Source organism: Choristoneura fumiferana, chromosome 12 (assembly GCF_025370935.1).
Source record: "Choristoneura fumiferana chromosome 12, NRCan_CFum_1, whole genome shotgun sequence".
Taxonomy (NCBI): domain Eukaryota; kingdom Metazoa; phylum Arthropoda; class Insecta; order Lepidoptera; family Tortricidae; genus Choristoneura; species Choristoneura fumiferana.
Window position 1 is genome coordinate 16580591 of NC_133483.1, and position 20613 is coordinate 16601203.

General features: G+C 40.2%; 2 protein-coding genes across 3 annotated transcripts in view; one reads left to right on the top strand and one right to left on the bottom strand.

Moving 5' to 3' along the window:
• Positions 1-381: 381 nt before the first annotated feature.
• On the top strand, positions 382-1450 carry LOC141433636 (uncharacterized). The gene has a single exon (XM_074095741.1). It carries the CDS (start codon positions 602-604, stop codon positions 1448-1450), a length of 849 nt encoding a protein of 282 aa, XP_073951842.1. The 5' UTR covers positions 382-601.
• Positions 1451-7438: 5988 nt separating this feature from the next.
• The window catches only part of LOC141433504 (folliculin-interacting protein 2-like), a 35380-nt gene continuing 22205 nt past the window's right edge, over positions 7439-20613 (bottom strand). For both annotated transcript variants that reach the window (XM_074095564.1, XM_074095565.1), the window contains exons 7-13: positions 18550-18671; positions 17636-17776; positions 16360-16509; positions 11739-13189; positions 10982-11108; positions 10350-10461; positions 7439-9161 (exon numbers count right to left, since the gene is read on the bottom strand). In XM_074095564.1, the coding sequence (XP_073951665.1) occupies positions 8955-9161; positions 10350-10461; positions 10982-11108; positions 11739-13189; positions 16360-16509; positions 17636-17776; positions 18550-18671 (2310 nt within the window). In that variant the 3' untranslated portion in view covers positions 7439-8954. The remainder of the gene's footprint in view (positions 9162-10349; positions 10462-10981; positions 11109-11738; positions 13190-16359; positions 16510-17635; positions 17777-18549; positions 18672-20613) is intronic.

Below are 20613 nucleotides of genomic sequence, written 5' to 3' on the forward strand. Positions count from 1 at the left end.
TTAGGAGGTAGCAAGTATAACGAATCCATGGTAAAGATGTTGACTGTCCGTATTTTAAACATAATATTTTTTCTTAAAAATTTCATTTTCACTATAAGTTTTTATTTTCCTAAAGAAGTATTTCATTAATGTCCGTCAAGACACTTTTTCCCTGAATCGCATGGAAATGTTTAATATTGTTGTCTTATGTTGTGATTAAATGTAAGTATTTTCTTTCTTTCTTTCAAATACAAAATAATGAAATTTGGCCAAAAATAAGGCCTCATACATAACATAAGTACAAATAAGTACCTACTTATAGGGAAAAATTCGAAAATCACTGATCTGTATAAAACACCTATAGGGACAGGTTTTGCTGCGTCATCTCATATACAAGTGCACATGCACTGGGATATGCGGGGCCGCGGCAGGAGGAGTGGGACGCAGGGACGTGTCAGGTAGTTAGTCGTTAATGGGACATGTAATTAGACGGTCGAAGTTATTTTATTATAAGTGTCAAAATTAATTCAGTGTTTTATTCAAATCCAATTAGGGAAAGTAACGTATCCCTAAAGTGGTGACCCCGTGGTAGTTAAACGCGCGAAAAGAAAATAATAAATAAATGGAGAAGGCAAATATTCCGGTCGAGGAAAAAAGCGAGGTCATGGCGGTTGCCGTGTCATCGCGCATCCCAGAGTTTTGGGTTGACCAGCCACGCGTCTGGTTTATTCGAACGGAAGCGGTACTAACGCCACAGAAGATGTCGGATGAGTCTAAATTCGACATGGTGGTGTCGAAATTGCCCAAGGAAGTTATTGTGCAAATTACGGATTTTTTGATAAAGCCGCCGGATACCGGGAAATTCGAGGCACTAAAAGCAACGCTGCTCACCTTATTGGAGGATACTAAAGACCGACAGATAGAGAGAATGATGGTGGAGATGGAACTCGGCGATCAAAAGGCGTCGCAACTTCTGCGGCGAATGAGAGACCTTGGGCGTGATAAGTTCCCAGAAGATACAATTAGAGTGTTATGGCAAAGGTTACTGCCTGCGACGGTCCGCGCGGTGCTGTCAGCGACGCAGACGAAGAATTTAGACGATTTGGCAGTGATTGCGGACAACGTACTGGAAGCTACTAGGGCTGGTCAGATTGCAGCAGTGGCACAGGCAGCTGAGAGTACCGCCGGAGGGGCAAGTACGTCAAGAACAACGGCACCCACAGACGCCGAGAGGATATTCGATGAAATAGCGAAGCTAAGCGTGCGATTAAGAAATGTGGAGAAACCCAAGCCGTGGGTTAGGACCGCGCGAGGCGGGCAAGGACCGCGACTTCAGAGGTTCGAGGAGCGACCGCGAGCTAGGCGGACACCTAATGACCCAGGCTGGCTATGCTTCTATCACTTCAGGTTCAGGGAGAGAGCCGCGAAATGCGTTCAACCCTGCTCATGGAACCCAATGCCGGAAAACTAGAAGGCGTGGCGCAGTCAAGGACGGAAGTCTGCGCCATACTTCCAAGTCGCCGTCTGTGTGTTAGTGATCGCGTTAGTGGACTCCGTTTTTTAGTAGACACTGGAGCGAACATTTCGGTGTTGCCAAGAATGGATAAGCGCAGTATTAGTGCGTGCGCGGACTATAAGTTATTCGCGGCAAACGGGACCGAAATTAAAACATACGGGACGAAAGTGTTAACGCTCAATCTGGGTCTCGGTAAACAATATCAGTGGGAGTTTGTGTTGGCAGAAGTGAAGCAGCCGATCCTAGGGGCGGATTTTTTAAGCAAGAATAAATTGTTGGTGGATATGAACGCAGGTAAGCTTATAGATCAAAGTACGCTTAAAAATGTCAATGCTAATGTGGTACAGGTGCATATGCAAGGCCCTTCAGTTAGCACTATAAGCGGTGATCATCCGTATTATGAGTTGTTATCGCAGTTTCCGGAGATAACAAAGCCGGCGTCGTTTAGGGAGGCGCCACAACACGATGTAGTGCATTACATAGAGACAACCGGGCCGCCGGTATTCGCTAAAGCAAGGCCGTTACCCCCCGACCGCTACAAAAAAATTAAGGAAGAATTTCGCTTAATGGAGGAAATGGGCATTTGTCGGCCTTCGTGCAGCGCTTGGGCAAGTCCTTTACATGTGGTGCCCAAGAAGGACGGCGGGTTACGACCTTGCGGGGATTACCGGCGGCTGAACGCCATCACGGTACCGGATCGGTATCCCATTCCGAGACTCCAAGACTTTACTTATATAATGGCAGGAAAAAAACTGTTTAGTAAAGTCGACATAAACAGAGCCTACCATTTTATTCCGGTAGCCCGAGACGACATTCAAAAAACAGCGATAATAACACCTTTTGGCCTATTTGAATTTCCCAGGTTAATTTTTGGATTACGTAATGGTGCTCAAAGTTTCCAAAGGTTTATGGACCATACCGTGCTAAAGGGTTTAGATTTTGTATATGGTTACTTGGACGATGTTTTAATTGCAAGCGATAACGAGGCGCAGCATCGCGAGCACCTACGTTCAATCTTCGAACGATTTCATAGATACGGTATTTCGATTAACGTTGCGAAATGTAGTTTTGGAAAAACAAGACTTGATTTCTTGGGATATGATATTTCGACGGAAGGATTAAAACCATTGCCGGACAAGGTAAAAGCAATTTTGGATTACCCCAGGCCGAAAACGGTGGACGAGCTTAGGAGATTTCTCGGAGCAATGAATTTTTATAGGAGGCATATACCTGAAGCAATTAAACACCAAGAACAGTTAAATAAGTATTTACGCAACGCTAAGAAAAAAGACAAAACGGTAATTAATTGGACGGAGTCCACAATTGAGGCATTTAGTAGTTGTAAAAAAAGTTTGGGAAACGCTGCCATGTTAGCATACCCAATAGCAGACGCTAAGATGTCCTTGTGGACCGACGCGTCAGATAATTTTGCCGCTGGTGTACTACAACAGGAGGTTAATGGAATATGGCAGCCTTTGGGTTATTTTTCAAAAAAATTAACATTAGCGCAAAAAAAATACAGTGCTTACGATCGCGAGTTGGCAGCTATTTATTTGTCAGTAATTCATTTTAAAAATATGTTTGAGGGACGGCAGCTAACAATTTACACGGACCATAAACCATTAACCTTCGCTTTTAGTAAAGTAGGGAGCGATAAAGAGACCCCGAGGAGAGCCAGGCAATTAGCATATATTAGTGAGTACACTACGGATATCCGTCACATACAAGGAGATCGGAATGTGGTAGCCGATGCGCTATCGCGTATAGAAACTGTGTTGTGCCCTACATCTATAGATTTTGATAAGTTAGCCGACGCGCATGCAGGCGACGAATACGTAGAACGTATGACGCAATCGGGCAATAACATGCCATCGGCTAGTTTAAAGTTTCAATGGGTAGCATTATCAAACAATAATAAAAATATATTTTGTGAGGTGAGTACAGGGACACCTAGGCCATATCTCACGCAAGAATTTAGGCGGGCAGCATTCGACAGTATGCACGGATTAAGCCACCCGGGGATTAGAGCAACACGCAAAATGATATGTAAAAGTTATTTTTGGCCGAAAATGAACCGGGACGTTTCCGAATGGGCAAGGGCGTGCATACCGTGTCAGAAGGCAAAGGTAAATCGACATACATTTTCAGAGGTAGGAAATTTCAAAGAGATAGGTAGGTTCAAGCATATCCATGTGGACCTAGTTGGGCCCGTGCCTACAACGCCCCAGGGGCATAGATATATACTTACGATAATAGACAGGGCCACCCGCTGGCCGGAAGCGTTTCCGATATGTGAGATCACCGCGGAGACAGTAGCCAGAACAATATACGACGGGTGGATAGTTCGCTACGGGTGCCCGGTTAGGTTGACTAGTGACCAGGGGCGCCAGTTCGAAAGTCACCTTTTTAAAGAGTTAATGAAATTTTTAGGGGTTGACAAGATTAGAACTACCCCTTATCACCCACAAAGCAACTCAAAAATTGAGAGGTTCCACAGAAGTATGAAAGCGGCGTTAATGGCCAGAGTAACGAATACTTCGTGGGTGGATGAGCTACCTACGGTCATGCTAGGTCTACGGGCAGCTTACCGTAGCGATAGCGGGACAAGCGCAGCCGAGTTAACGTTTGGTCAGTCATTGCGTTTGCCAGGGGAATTTTACGATAGTACGCCGGTAGAGGACATAACCGACCCACATAGTGTAGTTGCTAGGATTAAAAGTTCAATACGCGCGCTTAAACCAATTCCTCAAACTAATAGAGGATCGAAAAACGTTTTCGTACACCCGGAACTTAAAAAGTGTGATTATGTTTTTGTGCGCGATGATACAGTTCGAAGGTCATTGAAACCACCGTACGATGGCCCATATAAGGTCCTCAACAAGACGGATAAGGTATTTCAGTTACAGCTACCAGAGAGAAAAACTTTTATTTCGATAGATAGGTTAAAGCCCGCATATGTACTAAACCATGACAGCGAAGTGCAAACGGAGCAAGCAGTGAACGAGGCACCGGCGCAAAGTCCGCAATCGCCGCCGATAAGCGACGTGCATCGAAATTTGACACCCGCACCTAGCAGTACTAGAGTAACGAGTCGAGGCCGGGTTATTAGGTTACCGGCTAAGTATAAGTAAGCACTAGGTAGCGAACGTAGGAATTAGAATGCCGAGCCAGTATTTTCGGAAACTGCGATAGTTGCGCACTTAAGAAACTACGAAGTTACTACCTAAGCAGTGACATTGTTTAAGCATGATCATTAAGCGTGCCAAGCGTTTTATAACAATAAGGCCTAGGTATAAGTATAATAGGTAATAAATGAAACTGATCACTTAATATTTAATATTGCTCTTGAATTGTCCATTACATTTAACTCTTGTTAAACAGTAAATATGGGTTGGGGGCAAAGTAAGAGTGCGAAAGAAGAAAGTAATAATAATGAAAATATTGCCATAGCCCGAATCCAAGGAAACTCGGGGCAGGTCGAATATAAGCTAGATGGTATTGTTATTGGCCTCATAGTAGTCGCCGTTATTGTGTCGCTATTCCTGTGCTACACGGTGCGCGCCAGGTGCAGGCAAGGGACGAAGAAGTGGATAAGGAAAGTGGTAGCTGAAGGCGAGCCCACACAAGTGAGGGTGCAGAGCGCGCCGCCGGCCGCACAGCAGGCGACCATTTATTGATAAGGAAACAACGATGTAATTTAGAAGTAAGTTTAATATAAACCAGCTGTATGTCTAACTGACTTAGTGTTTTGTGAACTTTGTTTTGTTTAGTGTTAAATTTAAGTGTATTTTTTTATTATTAAGGGGGGGTGTACTATAGGGACAGGTTTTGCTGCGTCATCTCATATACAAGTGCACATGCACTGGGATATGCGGGGCCGCGGCAGGAGGAGTGGGACGCAGGGACGTGTCAGGTAGTTAGTCGTTAATGGGACATGTAATTAGACGGTCGAAGTTATTTTATTATAAGTGTCAAAATTAATTCAGTGTTTTATTCAAATCCAATTAGGGAAAGTAACGTATCCCTAAAACACCTATCTGCATTTTTTGCCAGTCACTGACACTGCAAACTTATTTTTTCTTTGCTTTTAAATTTGTACGGGATACTGGCGCGTGTATTTAATTCACACTTGGCCGATTTTTTAGCTGTTGATTCGTTATCAGACGCCTCCATTAAGCAACTCAATTAAAAAGGACGTCCTTCCACGAGGCATTCTATTATTCTTTGAGTTAGTATAGGAGATTAGTAAACGGAGACTTGGCCATTCAAACCTGAAAAAATAGTATAATTGATTTACAATTAAGTTAGGAATGAATTCTGAAATCCATGCGGTGAAAATTTTTACTTGGAGGTAGTAGTATCCTAGTGAACCCGTAGTATATTAACGGTCCATATTAAAAATATTTTTTTATTAATTATTTCATTTGGATTTTTTTTTAATAACCAAACTCTATTCTTTTACTGTAGGTAGGTACTTGCAGTGACATCTGTACTAAGTTTCAAGCCGATGCTATTAGGTACTTACCCGTCGAAGAGATCCGTCCTGCGGAGACGATTCTAGCCGGACCACTAGAATTTCACAACCAGATTTTTGTTTTGTCACCGAACTTGCAGTACGCCACATTTCAGCTGGATCGGAGCATGTTTAGCTCAGTTCGGAACTCGCCCTTTGCTTCACGTAGTGCATAAAACCGTCGTAAAGCTGACTGGCTCAAGTTGCTTGTGAATATACGAGTAGGTAATGATTGTAGCTCTGAATGCGGTAGGAAACTACTGATGGCAACTGTAAGTGCCTGTGGTAATAGTTATTTGTGCAACAAGAGAGCAAAGTTGTTTTTTGTTGCGAGTGTTGCTTTTGAATCCCGAGTAAGCGAAGGATTCTATACTTAATTGAATCACGAGCTGACGCTCGAGTGATTCTAGGTTAGAATACAGAGAGCAGCAAGGGATTCAAATACACGAGATGCAAAATACTTTGGTCTCGTGTGACACATGTAATTTTTCACCTCAGCAGCGAGAACATCATTTAAATGTAACATAAGAATAAAACCACATATACCTACCTGTTTACAAGACAAACACATTTTTTTTAAATATAATCCGATTATTAAGTAACAAATATAATAATCATATTTAAAACCATAAAAAAGTGTCCAGTAGATACAATACAAATCTCATACTCATAACAGCCATAACATGCATTGTAATTTGAACTTAGAACTTCTTGTGCTATATGTCACTTATTTTTTCATTTAATAATGCAAAAAGCCTTATCTTGGGTCATTAAAAAGGTTGAACAATAAACGTGTAATTTAAGTGGAGCAGCCGCTCTAGGTGCCAGCTAATAAGGCAATAAATTCGCTTTAACATTTTAAGTCTACAACTGTTTCTGTTACAATGCTTCCAGACAGCTCAATCAAGTTGTGTTCCCGGTGTTATTTTCCTGGGGGAAACTCGTGCATTAGTTATTTGTTTCACGTGAGCCAGGGTAATCCGGCTAATGGACGGACCCGGACAGTTAATTACGGCGTCTGAGATGCGTAACATACTAGTCCCGGACAAGATTAAAGGACACTCAGTGTCAATAAAAACATACCTACTGTTCAAAATAGTTGTGATCGAGACTTCTATAAAATATATCTATTAGTACTTACTTTACCGATCACTGGACACTTAAAGAATACAAAAAAAAAGGTAAACGTACGAGTGCTCGTCACTATCCCAAAATACAAAATATTTGCCCCATTGTTCGTATAATGAAAACAAAATTGGTGTGGGAAAATAATAATTTATTAAGGTATAAAAAAATAGCATTACAGAGTACGAAATTATTCCGAACTTAACATTGTATCTGTACATATCACCTTGTTTTTCTGTAACAATGAACTAATGATAAAGAAAACTGTTTAAGTCTGAATATTTATAGAAAAACTCTAAAAAACATTATTATACATATTGTATATTGAACATAATCTTGTAGTAAAATAATAAATAACGTTAAATTTGTTTGTTCAATAGACTAGGAATTTACAATTGCGAGTAGCACATCTAATAACATTTAGCTTGGCTTAATGTTTTCACATCTCAAGCAAACAACATGGAATGAGATTTAACAATATTAATTAATTTCTTTAAGCATTTATAGTAAAGGTAATTTCCACCGGCGAGGCGAGAAGAGGCGGGGCGAGACAAGAATTGAAATTTGTATGCATTCTCGCGCGCCCACCGCGGCATACAAATTTCAATTCTCGTCTCGCCCCGCCTCGTCTCGCCTCGCCAGTGGAAAATCACCTTAGGATATAAATTGTTTCCCATAATATAGGATTCTAATATTATGTGATATTATAATGACTAAAACTTCTACTTCGTTAGCGTTTCCTAACGATTGAGTTTATGCAGGACATCAGTCTAGTTTTAAGCATAACGAGAATTTATATTATGAAAAAAAAAAAACTACAGAGAACTACAAGTTCAAATTTATCAATATAATTTGAATGTTAATTTATAATTACAACAGACTCCATTATGTTTAATTGTACATATATGTCATTCAGTTGTGTTACAGGTAATTCCGTTATATTGCACATCATTCAATTATATTGCGTCTCATTCAGTTACACTGAACTACAGCATAATATTTGTAATCACAATTTATTTATATTGATATTTGACAATAAATATAATACAGTGTACATAATTGGACTATATAAATATTCTTTTTGCACTTATTAAATCTCCACACAAGATCACAATAACATTTATTGTTTGTTAAACAGTACACCAGTTTATAAATCACAGATAGCCAGTTTATTTATTGGAAAAAATATTCTCACATTAAATATATAGACGATTTGATATTACATTTGCCACTAACCAGTAGGGGCTTTAGATATGGCATAAATATATTTTAGTTGGAATATAGATCATGAACTGCGACCAATTCTAAAGTATCTCTATATATTTGCGTGTTACGTCGCCGTGTATAGAAGCCCTTATTGTATAGAAAGTTTGAAACATTGATATTTTTTATTAGTACCTAACCCGTTTGAAAAGACCTAAAACTGGCATTTGGTTCAGTCTTCATCAAAACCAACTTGATAGTGAGACTTCTTAACGGTGAATTGTGATGAAGCTTATTCTAACACGATGGCAGCCTTGTAGCATACTTGTTTATTAAAATTTGATTTTTAGCAGGTTATTCTAATAATACATCGAAACTAGGGCAATACTGTTTTTTTTTCGCCATTTTAAAAGTCGCGTTCTTGCAAAAAAAAGTCTTTCCAGCGCAGTTTTTAGTAGCATGCGTCGTCCTTTACAATAACAATAACCACTACAGAAACACACTACTAATTTAAGAACAATTTTATATTCATCCAAGTTGCGTCCCATCCTTTTTTCATACAAAAAACATCATGGCAGGCGTTTCACTCGAGCTCTTTTAAGTTCTTCCATTCACTTGTTATCTGTAACTGATGCCATATCTCGTGGCGACTTGCGGCGTATGAGTGGTAGCTATGGCAAGCAGGAGCGGTACATCATTCACATCGATGTTCAGAGATTTTGTGAGAGTGGCTATGTCGCAGAAGTCAGTGGACATCAGCATATCGGCGAGGGTTTTGGAGAGGACGCAGAACTCTCGCAATTTGCTCTCTAAGTAAGATAGGCACTGAAACAAATGAGAAACGTTTAAGTTATTTGCTGAATGAAAATTAAACGTGACGTTTGCCATGATTGTGTCGTTGGTGAATTTATTTTCAGTAAATTTTTACACTGTGAAAGTACAATGCTGCAATCAGTATGGTTAAAATTCACAAACTTCTTTCCGGTAGTACCCTATTCCTCTATCCTAAATGATAGCAAACGCTTGATGTAGTTTTCTCCGCAATCATGTAAAAATGGTTATCAGCACAAATATCAAGCGCGGATTGAATATTTGCTGTTTTGTCGTTTTCGTACAAACAACATCCGTGTTTTGTTTGCGGTGAGGCAAAATGGATTGTACTAATAGAAATCTTCAAAACAACATAAAACTCATATACCTACAATGTTACTTCGATAAAAAATCACAGAACTAATATAAAGTGGAATAGAGAAACGTAGTAAACTAAAAACGCTCATATAATATATTTATTCTCCCAACTCTATCTGTAAGGAAGTTAATTATTCAAACATGTTTTTTTTTATGAAAAAGATTTTCAGGTCGCTGAACGGAATTACAACCCGCACCTTCTGTGGTTTTACGCGCAAAAGGTATTAATCAACTAGGCCACTGGAAATCCGACCAACCAGCGAGAAATAGTAATAGCTTACATACGCCAAATAGTGGCGTGCGGTGCCATTTATCGCAGCTATTAGAAGTCACGATTCTCCTACGTTCCAAATTTAAAAAGTTAAAAATGCGTAAGTAACTGATCGTTAAAAAAAACTTGGACTTCGTTGGGCAAGCGTATTGCTACTAAAAACAAAATGGCTTAGGTAAAAAAAAATATTACAATTCACTGGTGAGTGGATGTTTACTAAAATGTAAGAAAACACAAACAAACAATTGCGCTTCTTTACAACGGAGCATGCCGAAAAAGTGGCATTCTCTGCTCAGGATGGAACCACGCACTATAAGATATCTATTCACCTGATAACATAATTCTGTGATAAAAAGAAAAGTACCTATCTAAGGGTAAGTGCCTACGCTAGCTGGCGCGGGTGCAAGGAGCGGGCGCACGCCTACGGGTGCGGGTGCAGGTAAAATCCGTCGCGTGCAGTTAGCGCTGCTCATACTAATTTTCAAAAGGCGTCCACCCGCTCCGTGCAAACCGCGTCAGCTAGCGTCCCTAAGGCGAACTGGCAGAGTCCTCACCTGGTAAGCGGGCACTTTGGCCTTCCACATGACGGGCAAAGCGTCCAGCATCCCGCCCACTAGAGCCGACATTCCACCGGAACCGCATTCTCGACCCATCACTCGGACCTCCCTGCCAACAAACAATTAAAAAATTACATCAACGACGATGATACTACCATCTCCCCCTAGTGTTGCCAGTCGATGAGGGGACTCTTTGCCGACTGTTACGGCCCACGAGCAATGGCGTGCATTGAGTAGAGCGCTACCTACCGCTGCTATCCTAGAATGAGGGCTAATTAAATGAGCCAATTAGCGACCGTGTCACCTCACCCATCTAGCGACATTGAGTGAATGCCCACTCACGAGTCTATGAGGAAGGCAAGGTGGGGGGGGGTCAAGTATTCCCGGTCCTAAGGCTCCTTGGCGTGAAAGCTTCGGCACAGACTAGTGTCAAGCGAATGTCATGATATCACTCAATGTACGCATGGCATCCGCAAATGGCAATGTTTTAGTAGATACATAGGTCAGGGAGAGGACAGTCCCACGAAAAATTCGAGCCGTATGCGTAACGAATGCTACCGAAAAAAAAAGAAACTACTGATGTAGTGTGCTTTAGATCCGAACCTTCGAGATATGACAATGTTACTGACCAGGATTCGGTGTCCCCGACTATGGCGACGGCCTGAGCGGACGCATCGCTCGCCTTGTTCATGCAGGACACCAGTTCCAGGTCCCGGCGGAGCGCCCCCTCCCACTTCGCGGGAGTTCCGATCGTTCCTGCAAACATTTTATACATTTACAGGGCCAGTTCCACCACTCTGATAAGTTCTTGGTATTTTAAGTGACAGATATCTGATGAATGACTGACACGCTATTACAGAATTAGTATCAATTTTGTATTGCTAACCTATTTAAAAGCTAGTAATATTTATGTTTAACAAAATGAAGAGAGTACTACATGTGCTGCATATGCAAGCAATTATTTTTTTGTTCACATATCTTTATTGTTTGACAAGCCGAGTTTTAGAAGATTTTTTAAATATTTAAAAGGAATACCTTCGTGACATTGTATATTAAGTATATCAGAAATATACTATAATCATGACACAACAACCATAGAGAGTCCATACTATTTTTTTTAGAAAGAGACGCAATACAAATTTCATTCGCTCGTATCTTCAGAGTATCTGAGGGTACAAGATAACAATATTAATTTATTGATTTTGTACCATCTTGTAATGGGCGCCTTATGCCTGAAAAAGGCACGGGTATGACAGACTGAAGCGAAGAATGTGCAAACGTTTATGAGTAGGGTTAGTGTGTGAGCGGGACGGTAAATTCCTAGTCAACTATATAGCGATAAAACGCGTCCTTGTGTAAATAAAGCGAAACAGTCAAGTTGCTCACCTTGTAAAATTAAATCAGGTACATAATGGTCGGAGAGCCCACCGAGTAGAGAGCCGTCGAAACCGGAGTGCGACTGCGCAGGCCGCCGCACCAACCGCGGGACAGAAAACTCTATCACTTGCTGCACCTCCGTCGCCCCATCCCACTCCTTCCCACGCCCACACGCATCCTCCCTACTCGCTTCCACGACCACGCGAGGCTCATTGCTAACGTTCACAACTAACGTCGCTTCCTGCTTTCTCCTAACAAAAGTCTTCGGAGAAACTTGAGAAATACTGTCCTGTTCCACTATAGCTTCCTTCGCGAACTGAGGCTCCGATTGACGAGGAACGTCGTTCATATACTCCAACTCTGAAGCGTTCGTAGGAGTCTGAAGCAGGGATTCCATCATCTGACATTTATAACACGCCTCACATCGCTCTTCCTGTATAGGGGGAACTATAGTAGGATCAAACTGGAAGTTATCCAGCTTCAAATTCCCCGGTTTTCCGATGTAATGCCTATCTAATATCTCTAGGTTCTTGCTTTTCATATAATTAGTGACTATCTGAGGGTACTTGTCGAACTCAAACTTAAAACCGGAATGTTTGATTGGCTTGGAATGTTGAAGTGTTTGGGAGCAGCACTTGGAAGGGCTCTCGGAGCTACGCGAGCATATCTGCTGGCAGCTCGGCTTCTGATCACAGTTATCTTTGGTTTCTTCTTTAACTTTCTGCACTTGGACTACTTCGATGGATTCTGCTTGACGCAAAGAGCTTTTCACGCTTTTTCCACCGTTAGACTTGTTCTTCAACCCTACTAATTTATCATCGTCACCAAGAACGAAAACGACTTTCCGTTCCGCTTCGGTCTCCTCAGACGTATTTGAATCTAGACTAGAATCTGAAGAAGACTTGAGCATCATAGTGGGGTTTCTTCTAAGCGGGCCAGTGAGTTTTTCGCTCGATCTGCACTGTTCAAAGTCTACGCTAGTAGAGAGCTGATGCGTCAGGTTAGCTAGCGTCGCGGTCCTACGGAAGCCAGCTTCACTTGAAACTAGCGTGCTCGCGCTGCTTTCCTCCTGACTCACTTTAACACTGTCCACATTACACTCCCGCCGCGTGGCGGTCCTTTTGAGCGTCACCGTTTCACTTTCTTTGAGCGCGCTGTCATCGAATTCGAAGTCACTCCGCGTCACGTCACCGCACCGCACAAAGTAGGTGAGAACGACTAGTAACCTATTGACGAATTGTAGATTTGTGGAGCCGCAGACGATGGTCCGAGCGGCGCGGGGTGGGAAACCGATGGTGCCGCAAAGGTCGGCGAGTTGGGCCCAGAGTGCGTTGTAAGGACGCCGGTGTTCCGCAGAGCCGTCAGGCCGTTTCTGAGGGTCCATGGTGTCGTATGGACTCACGGTGGTCACCCAGCCGAGATGGTAGGTCAGGACATGCGTCAACAGGGTACTGATGAAACTGAAAAGAACATAGAAAACGATAATTTTATAAGTTCATGGATAAGTAAATAACGATAAACCAATAAACGTGTTGCTAAGAGCAAAAGTCGCCAATGGCTGCACCAACCTGGCTATTATTTTTCAAATTTTTGTTGAATTTTTTGTTGATGAGAGTTGGATGGAGAGAAAAGTGGAAAAAGACACTTTCGCGGAGATTTATTTTATTTATCTCTATTCTATTATTTTACAAATCAGCGCTATCGCACTAACTTTATACCTTCTTCGTACTAATACAGTTCTATGAAGCTAATACTTATTGAGTCTTATTTTAAACGTTGCAAGTCTATTTAGAACCGAAGAGGATATCCGAAAACACCGACGCTAAACAGGCAAGTCATTAGTTGCACAACTGCTCAGCACGTTTTGTAAACATCAGGCCATTCAAAAATAGCAATATCACGTGAAAAATACGTAGACATTATTTGCGAAAGCATTTGTGTGAACGACTCACGCCTACAAAAAAAAAGGCCAACGCCCAGCAAAATAACAAACTGATGACTATAAGCTTGAAGATAAGCAGATAATTTATGTCTGTCTTAAGATTTATAAGCTAGTACGCTCAATTGCGAGTTTAGTGCGTCGTTTTCTACTTCATTTAAAACATTTTTCGCGAGAAAATAAAGTGTATCTTCACCGTAATATATTATCATCACTGTTGGTCATAGGTCTCCCCCGTAGACCTCCCAGTTGCTTCGGTTGGAAGCGGCCTTCGTGAACCTGCGGCTTTAACCAATTCATCCGTCCATCTCGATTGTGACGTCCTACCTAATACCTCATCGACAGAGAGCTATAAATCTGCTGATACACTTAGTCTCATTGGACTTAATATGTCGTCTACATACAACTTCGAACCTAATACATTAAAATCGGATGAGAATGGCAGCTGCCAACTGCAGAAATTTCACATTCATACTAGCTATTACCCGCAACATCGTCTGTGAAGAATTATTTCAGTATCGTTATCCCGTGGGAACTATGCCATTTTTTGGGTTATAAACTTGGTATCCTACCCAGGATCTTTACCAAATTTAATCTAAAGCCCTCTTGACGTTTTTTAACAGAGACAGACAAGCAAACAAAGTTACTATCGTATTTATAATATTAGTATGGTTTATTAAATACTAGCCTTATCCCGCGGCTTCGCCCGCATTAGAATTAGCTTAATGCCGTCTTAACTGAACTATTGTAAATTACCTATACCCGTGCAATTTTTGAAATATACAACGGAAACAGTTTACTTACACGATTCTTGTTACCATGGCAACGCAATAAATTAATTTCTTACCCCCTTATTCATAAAACTTAACAAGCCTATGTTAACTAACAAATGCTTTGTCCCTTTCTAACAAATACAAATGTCGAAGTGACAGATAAGGACAAACGAATTTTAGCGGCATTTTAACTAAAATAGGTTTGATTGTCGTTTATGAATAAGGGGGTTAGAGTTTGGCGTTTAAGTTTGACGGCAATGTCTAATCTGTCTGTGGCGTCGTAGCTCTCAAACGGATTGACTGATTTTGATCCGGTTTCTTTAACGTGAAAGCGAGTTTTTATGCGGTGGTTCTTATCTATGTTTGATAAAAATCGGTTTAGCCGTTTTTGAAATATTTAACTTTTTTTCATTAGATACAAAACTAATCTAATTAGTAATTCGCGTTGACAAATTAGACAAAAATATTCCACACGTACTGTTTTATCATAGCATAGGGCATTTGTACTACAGGTAAAAAAATATGAAAACCTACGTGTATACGTTACAGCGCTTCACACGCACGTCTCCTGTGATTAACGGTCATAGAAAAACGAGCCAAAAACACTTGTTTTTTTCATTCATCGAAGTCATCAAACAGTTGCATGGAACTTGGATAGAATCCAGGTGAGTCTATTTGTAAAACCCACGATTCATTACCGGGACTAACTAGCGATCTCCACTTTTAAACTCTCAAGATAAGATAAATGTCTGTTTGAAAGACATCCAAATCCGCTGGAATATCTTGAGAAATCATGTGATTATAATCGTCTGCAAATTATACTACAATAGATTACGTGGCGCGCGCAAAGACTTACTTTATATCATTACTGTAGAGTCGATATTTGTGAGTTTTGCACAGTTGTGTTTTTGAACATAGAGCTATAAATTTAATTTTAACAGCGATAACGCATTAGCGCGTCAACGCTTACATTAACGGCTGTAGGGAAATAAAATTACAGGGCTGTTAAATAATAGTGCTTAATTTCGGCTATAAAATATGCATTATGGCCAAATTTATTAAAATTCATCGACCAATAAAAACGCTACGATAAACGTTACGCTTACGCTATGATAAATGGAATCTATTATTAAAAATTGCATAACACCTCGCGTAAATCACGATAGTCTGTTGTTTGGAAAACGTCAAGGAAAACATGATTACTTTTTTCTAAATATCACTGTCAATGTCTCAAACAACTGACAACTGGAAGAATGCCCTCTTCTTTTTTTTTCAGGCTCGAAAATTTTAGTGTAGTTCTACTACACTACTACCACTACTACTATTAGAACTTTTTCTCCTACTCTAGTGATTAAACTCACAAATTCCTAATTAAATAAGTTTATAAGGTTACGGTTATTTATCTGAACATCAAAAAGTTGGAAAACCCCCGATTTTGTCACTTCAAAGTTCAATTTCTCAAAAACGGCTGAACCGATTTTGATAAAACATATCTAAGAACCATCGCTAGAAAACCTGCTTCTATAAAACCGCATTCCAATCGGTCCACCCGTTTAAGAGCTACGCGTAGCTCTTAACTGTGCCCACCCCACACCCACATAGCAAGTCAAACGTATAACACCCCTCTTTTTGCGTCGGGGGTTAAAAACCGTTTTGCGTCCGGCGCAGCGTATGGACGAGACTTAAGAGTTTAGATGGTGATATGGTTAGTTTTTATTCAACACTACTTTTAACAATAATTGTGATGAAAAGGGTTGTTTTTCACGACCGACAGCCGCGTGAGTAGCCGAGCAGCAAGAGCGCAGGGCCGCAGTTTTCGTTCGAGCTCGCCTTGAAAATGAACCACGGATTGGCTCGAAACATATCGGACATATCTCACTATTAAAACGTCAGACACTCGTGTATCTATTGTACTTACAAGTTGGTGTTCTTAGTGTCCCCCACAGCGAGTACGGCGCATAGATCTTGCAGCAGAGTGTCGGCCATTTTGTGCGCACGTGGCCGCTCGCTCGTCACCAATTGGAGCCACATCGGCTGCAGACGCGGTCCTTCGATCAAGTCTGAAAGCCTGTGGGAAAACAGTCACTTTACCTATATCTTTACATAGTATAATATAAAGTCGCTTCCCGCCTTCTGAACGCTTAGATCATTTAAACTAAGCGACGGATTTAAATGCGGTGTTCACCATGTTAGATAATTTTCACGGAAGGTTTATATAAAAGGAATATTATTGTAACGTTTACTGTGAGAACATTCTATGATGTAGACTCAGTACTGACGTTGACTTTTGCCACTCAGAGCATAGCCCAGTTCAAACCTACAAAAGTCGTTCAAGTTACATTACACTGCGGCGATCGACTACTTCAATCTTGTAAGCTTTACGGCCTGGCAATGTATTACAACTTTCACGATTTTTAGGGTTCCGGAGCCAAAATGGCAAAAACGGAACCCTTGTAGTTTCGCAATGTCTGTCTGTCTGTCTGTCCGTCCGTCCGCGGCTTTGCTCAGGGACTATCAATGCTAGAAAGCTGTAATTTTGCACGAATATATATGTAAACTATGCCGACAAAATGGTACAATATTTTTTTTTTAAATATATATTTAAGGTACCACCCATAGACGTAAAGTGGGGGTGTTTTTTTTCTCATCCAACCCTATAGTGTGGGGTATCGTTGGATAGGTCTTTTAAAACCATTAGAAGTTTGTTAAGACGATTTTTCGATTCAGTGATTTGTTTGCGAAATATTCAACTTTAAAGTGCACGAGCGTCCCCCCCCCCCCCCCTTTAAAATCTAAACCGGTGGGTGGAAAAATTTGAAAAAATCAGGATGGTAGTAAGTATATCAAACTTTCAAGGAAAACTATAACGGTTAAGTTTGCTTGAGAATTATTAGTAGTTTAAGAGTAAATACCAGCCTAAGATATAAAATATACCTAAACTATGGAAGATTCCGTATAAAATACGAAATCCTTAGAAAAATATTACTTAATTTTTTCGTAATGGCTACGGAACCCTATATCGGGCGTGTCCGACACGCTCTTGGCCGGTATTTCTTGTGAGCATTCGTTAGGCAAGCGTGCTCAATCTTAGTCCGCATGTTCCATTACCATCAAGCGTGATTGTGATCAAACGCAAGACTATTCTGTACAAAAAAAGGTCTGAACTGCGTTTAAGAAAAAAAATACAAACTCACCAGCCAGCAGCATCAGAAGCGGCCTGATGCAGCGTCGCCACAAACTTGGACCCCGTGCCGGCCGTCATGGTCGCGAGACGCAGACGGCAAACCAAGCTCTGCAGTTGAGGCGACATTTCCACACAGCGACGGACGAAGTCCCTGCGAAAACAGCTTCGTTTTAGTCACAAATGAACTAAAACCGACAAGTGCAGCCCACAAACGGTATCTATAAAAACCGGCCAAGAGCGTGTCGAACACGCCCAGTATAGGGTTCCGTAGCCGTTACGAAAAAATCGAGTAATATTTTTCTAAGGATTTTACTGTCAATATTTTTATTTATCATTTTGTCGACATTTTTGCTACATAATAATAATATATGAGTATTTCTCAAAAAAGTGTCCCGTCGTGAAATTGACAAGAAATCAGTTTTGTCAAGAAATTATTCACACTAAGGACGAGATCATAAAACATAAACTGCATAAAACATCCAAAATTTCTTGACGTCAGGAAAACGTCACGAAATCTTGTGAGGAAAAAATTGTAATTTTGTAACTACATCAAAATTTTCTATTGGATCCAACAACAAAGATTATCTGACTTTTTATCACCTTTACCACAAGGTTTTGTATATATTTAAACACAAAATTACTAATTTTTTGTGTTGAAATAGCGTCAGGAAATATACATATTTTTTTTTATAAGTGGACAACTGAAAATGGACAACTTATTGACAAATAGTCATATTCGTGCAAAATCACAGCTTTTTAGCATTGATAGTCTCTGAGCAAAGCCGTGGTGGATGGACGGACAGACAGACAAACAGACATGGCGAAACTATAAGAGTTCCGTTTTTGCCATTTTGGCTACGGAACCCTAAAAATCTAGTGTTAGCAGAGCCCTGCTTCAAAGGGTAAGTTTAGATGTTAACTTACTTGTCAGCAGAATCGGGAACAGTGATGAGGAGAGCCAATCCCAGCTTGTTCTTCTTCAAAGCTGAGGAGGAACCACTAGCAAGACTGTCACTGGTTCCACTGGTAGAACTGTTGCTGTAAATCTGTAACAATTGACACACAAACTGAGGTCGCATTGACACAGAATAAAATGGTTGGAAATTATTCATGTCATAAAGCAGAAAATTAAATTGTGAAGGTCATGCGTAAATAAGCGAAGATTTTTAGTTTTTGAAATTATCTAATAAGTACAGTTTAGCGGGCGTCGTTGCGTTAAATTTGAAGTTAATAAGACCACTGGAAATGGATGAAAATCGACTTAGAGATTCTAACGGCAAGTTTCACACAAGAAACAAAAGAAGATGCTTTTAAAAATTGAACAATCCATAAAATTTCAATATACAGGGTGGCCCATTTATATCGGTCAGTATGGGAAAGTCTGAAACTGTACGACATACGAAAATTTCTTCTTAGGAACCATGACATCGATTTTAATAACAAGAAAAACTGCATTCATGCATTTAAAAAAAACCTGTACTCAGCTCGGGCATCGAACCCGGTTGTTTTGAAAAAAAAAACTTCGAACACCTACTAAAATAAATTAAAGTATGTGAAAACAATGCATTTTATTTATTTTAGACATAATGTTTCATGGACACATTTACTTCTTAAAACGTACACAATATATCTAAATAGAAATAGAGTAAGAAGTATGCAATTTGATAAAATTACCTTATGTCCTTCCCCGGGAGTCCCGGGACTATCTCTATACGAAATTTTATCTAAATCAGTTCAGCGGCTAAAACCTGACCACGAAGCTTGAGGTCCCGGGTTCGATTCCCGGCCGGGGCAGATATTTGTGTGAATAATACGAATGTTTGTTCTCGGGTCTTGGATGTTTATCTATATAAGTATGTTTATCCGTTGCCTAGTACCCAGAGTTTAAGCTTTGCTTAGTTTGGGACTAGGTCAATTGGTGTCAAGTGTCCCATGATATATTTATTTTATTTTTATTTTTAAAACATAAAGAGGTAACAGACAGCCAGGCAGACACTTTCGCATTTATAATGTTAGTGTGAATATATTTGGAATAGGATATTTATTACTTTAATTAGCTTTCATTTGATACCTATACCTACTGATAATTGTACCCAATTTTTTTCATATAGGCCATATTAAAAATATAAACATATATCCTACGTCGAATCTAATGATACCTCATATGTTGAAATCCATCCAGACATTTAGACTACAGAGGGCGCCATCGAAATTGAGGTAGGTACATATATACGTTCGAAAAACATAACCCTTCTTCAAGCAGTCGGGTAAATAGATAGGCACACTTCAATGCTTTGCATCGGGATCACGGAAGTCATGAACAAATAATCATAATAATATGGGTATTCATTTATTATCTAAAGCCAGGAGTCTAGACATAGTGATGTTTAGCGCCAGAGTAAACCAAATATCAGTCAAGCCCTGACCTATATACCTACTAAAACATAAAATATATATATTTTCATAAACGAGCCATTTTAACGTGGCAAACGAAGAGGGCGGATAGACACGTCGAGGAAAAAGTGGATTTAATTAAAAAGTAATTTTATGTCGCCTAGATCCAGCATAAAAGCGAACTTTGCGAGCATGAGCAGTGAAAAATATTTTTGTTTAGGCTGGTATAAGTGATTCTCGTTTTGTCCCATTTTAATTTTAAGCCATAAATTAATAACCTAACCACCAACTTAGAAAAACTGGAAACCATCGTCGTTTCAAAGTTCAGTTTCGAGTATAAAATCGGTCTCAACACGGTCCATCTGTTTGGGAGCTATGCTGTCACAGACAGCATCATACACATGTCGGTCAAACTTATAACATCCCTTTTTCGTCCGGAGTTCAAGAAACAACTAGTTAAAATTACGTATTATTTAAACCAAGTTCAAAAAAATCACTTAGCCTGTATACCTATGAAAAATATTAGTTTAGAAAACTTCAGAAATTCTAATAAGCGCGACGAAACTATTTTAAATTTTACTGAAAGAACAATAC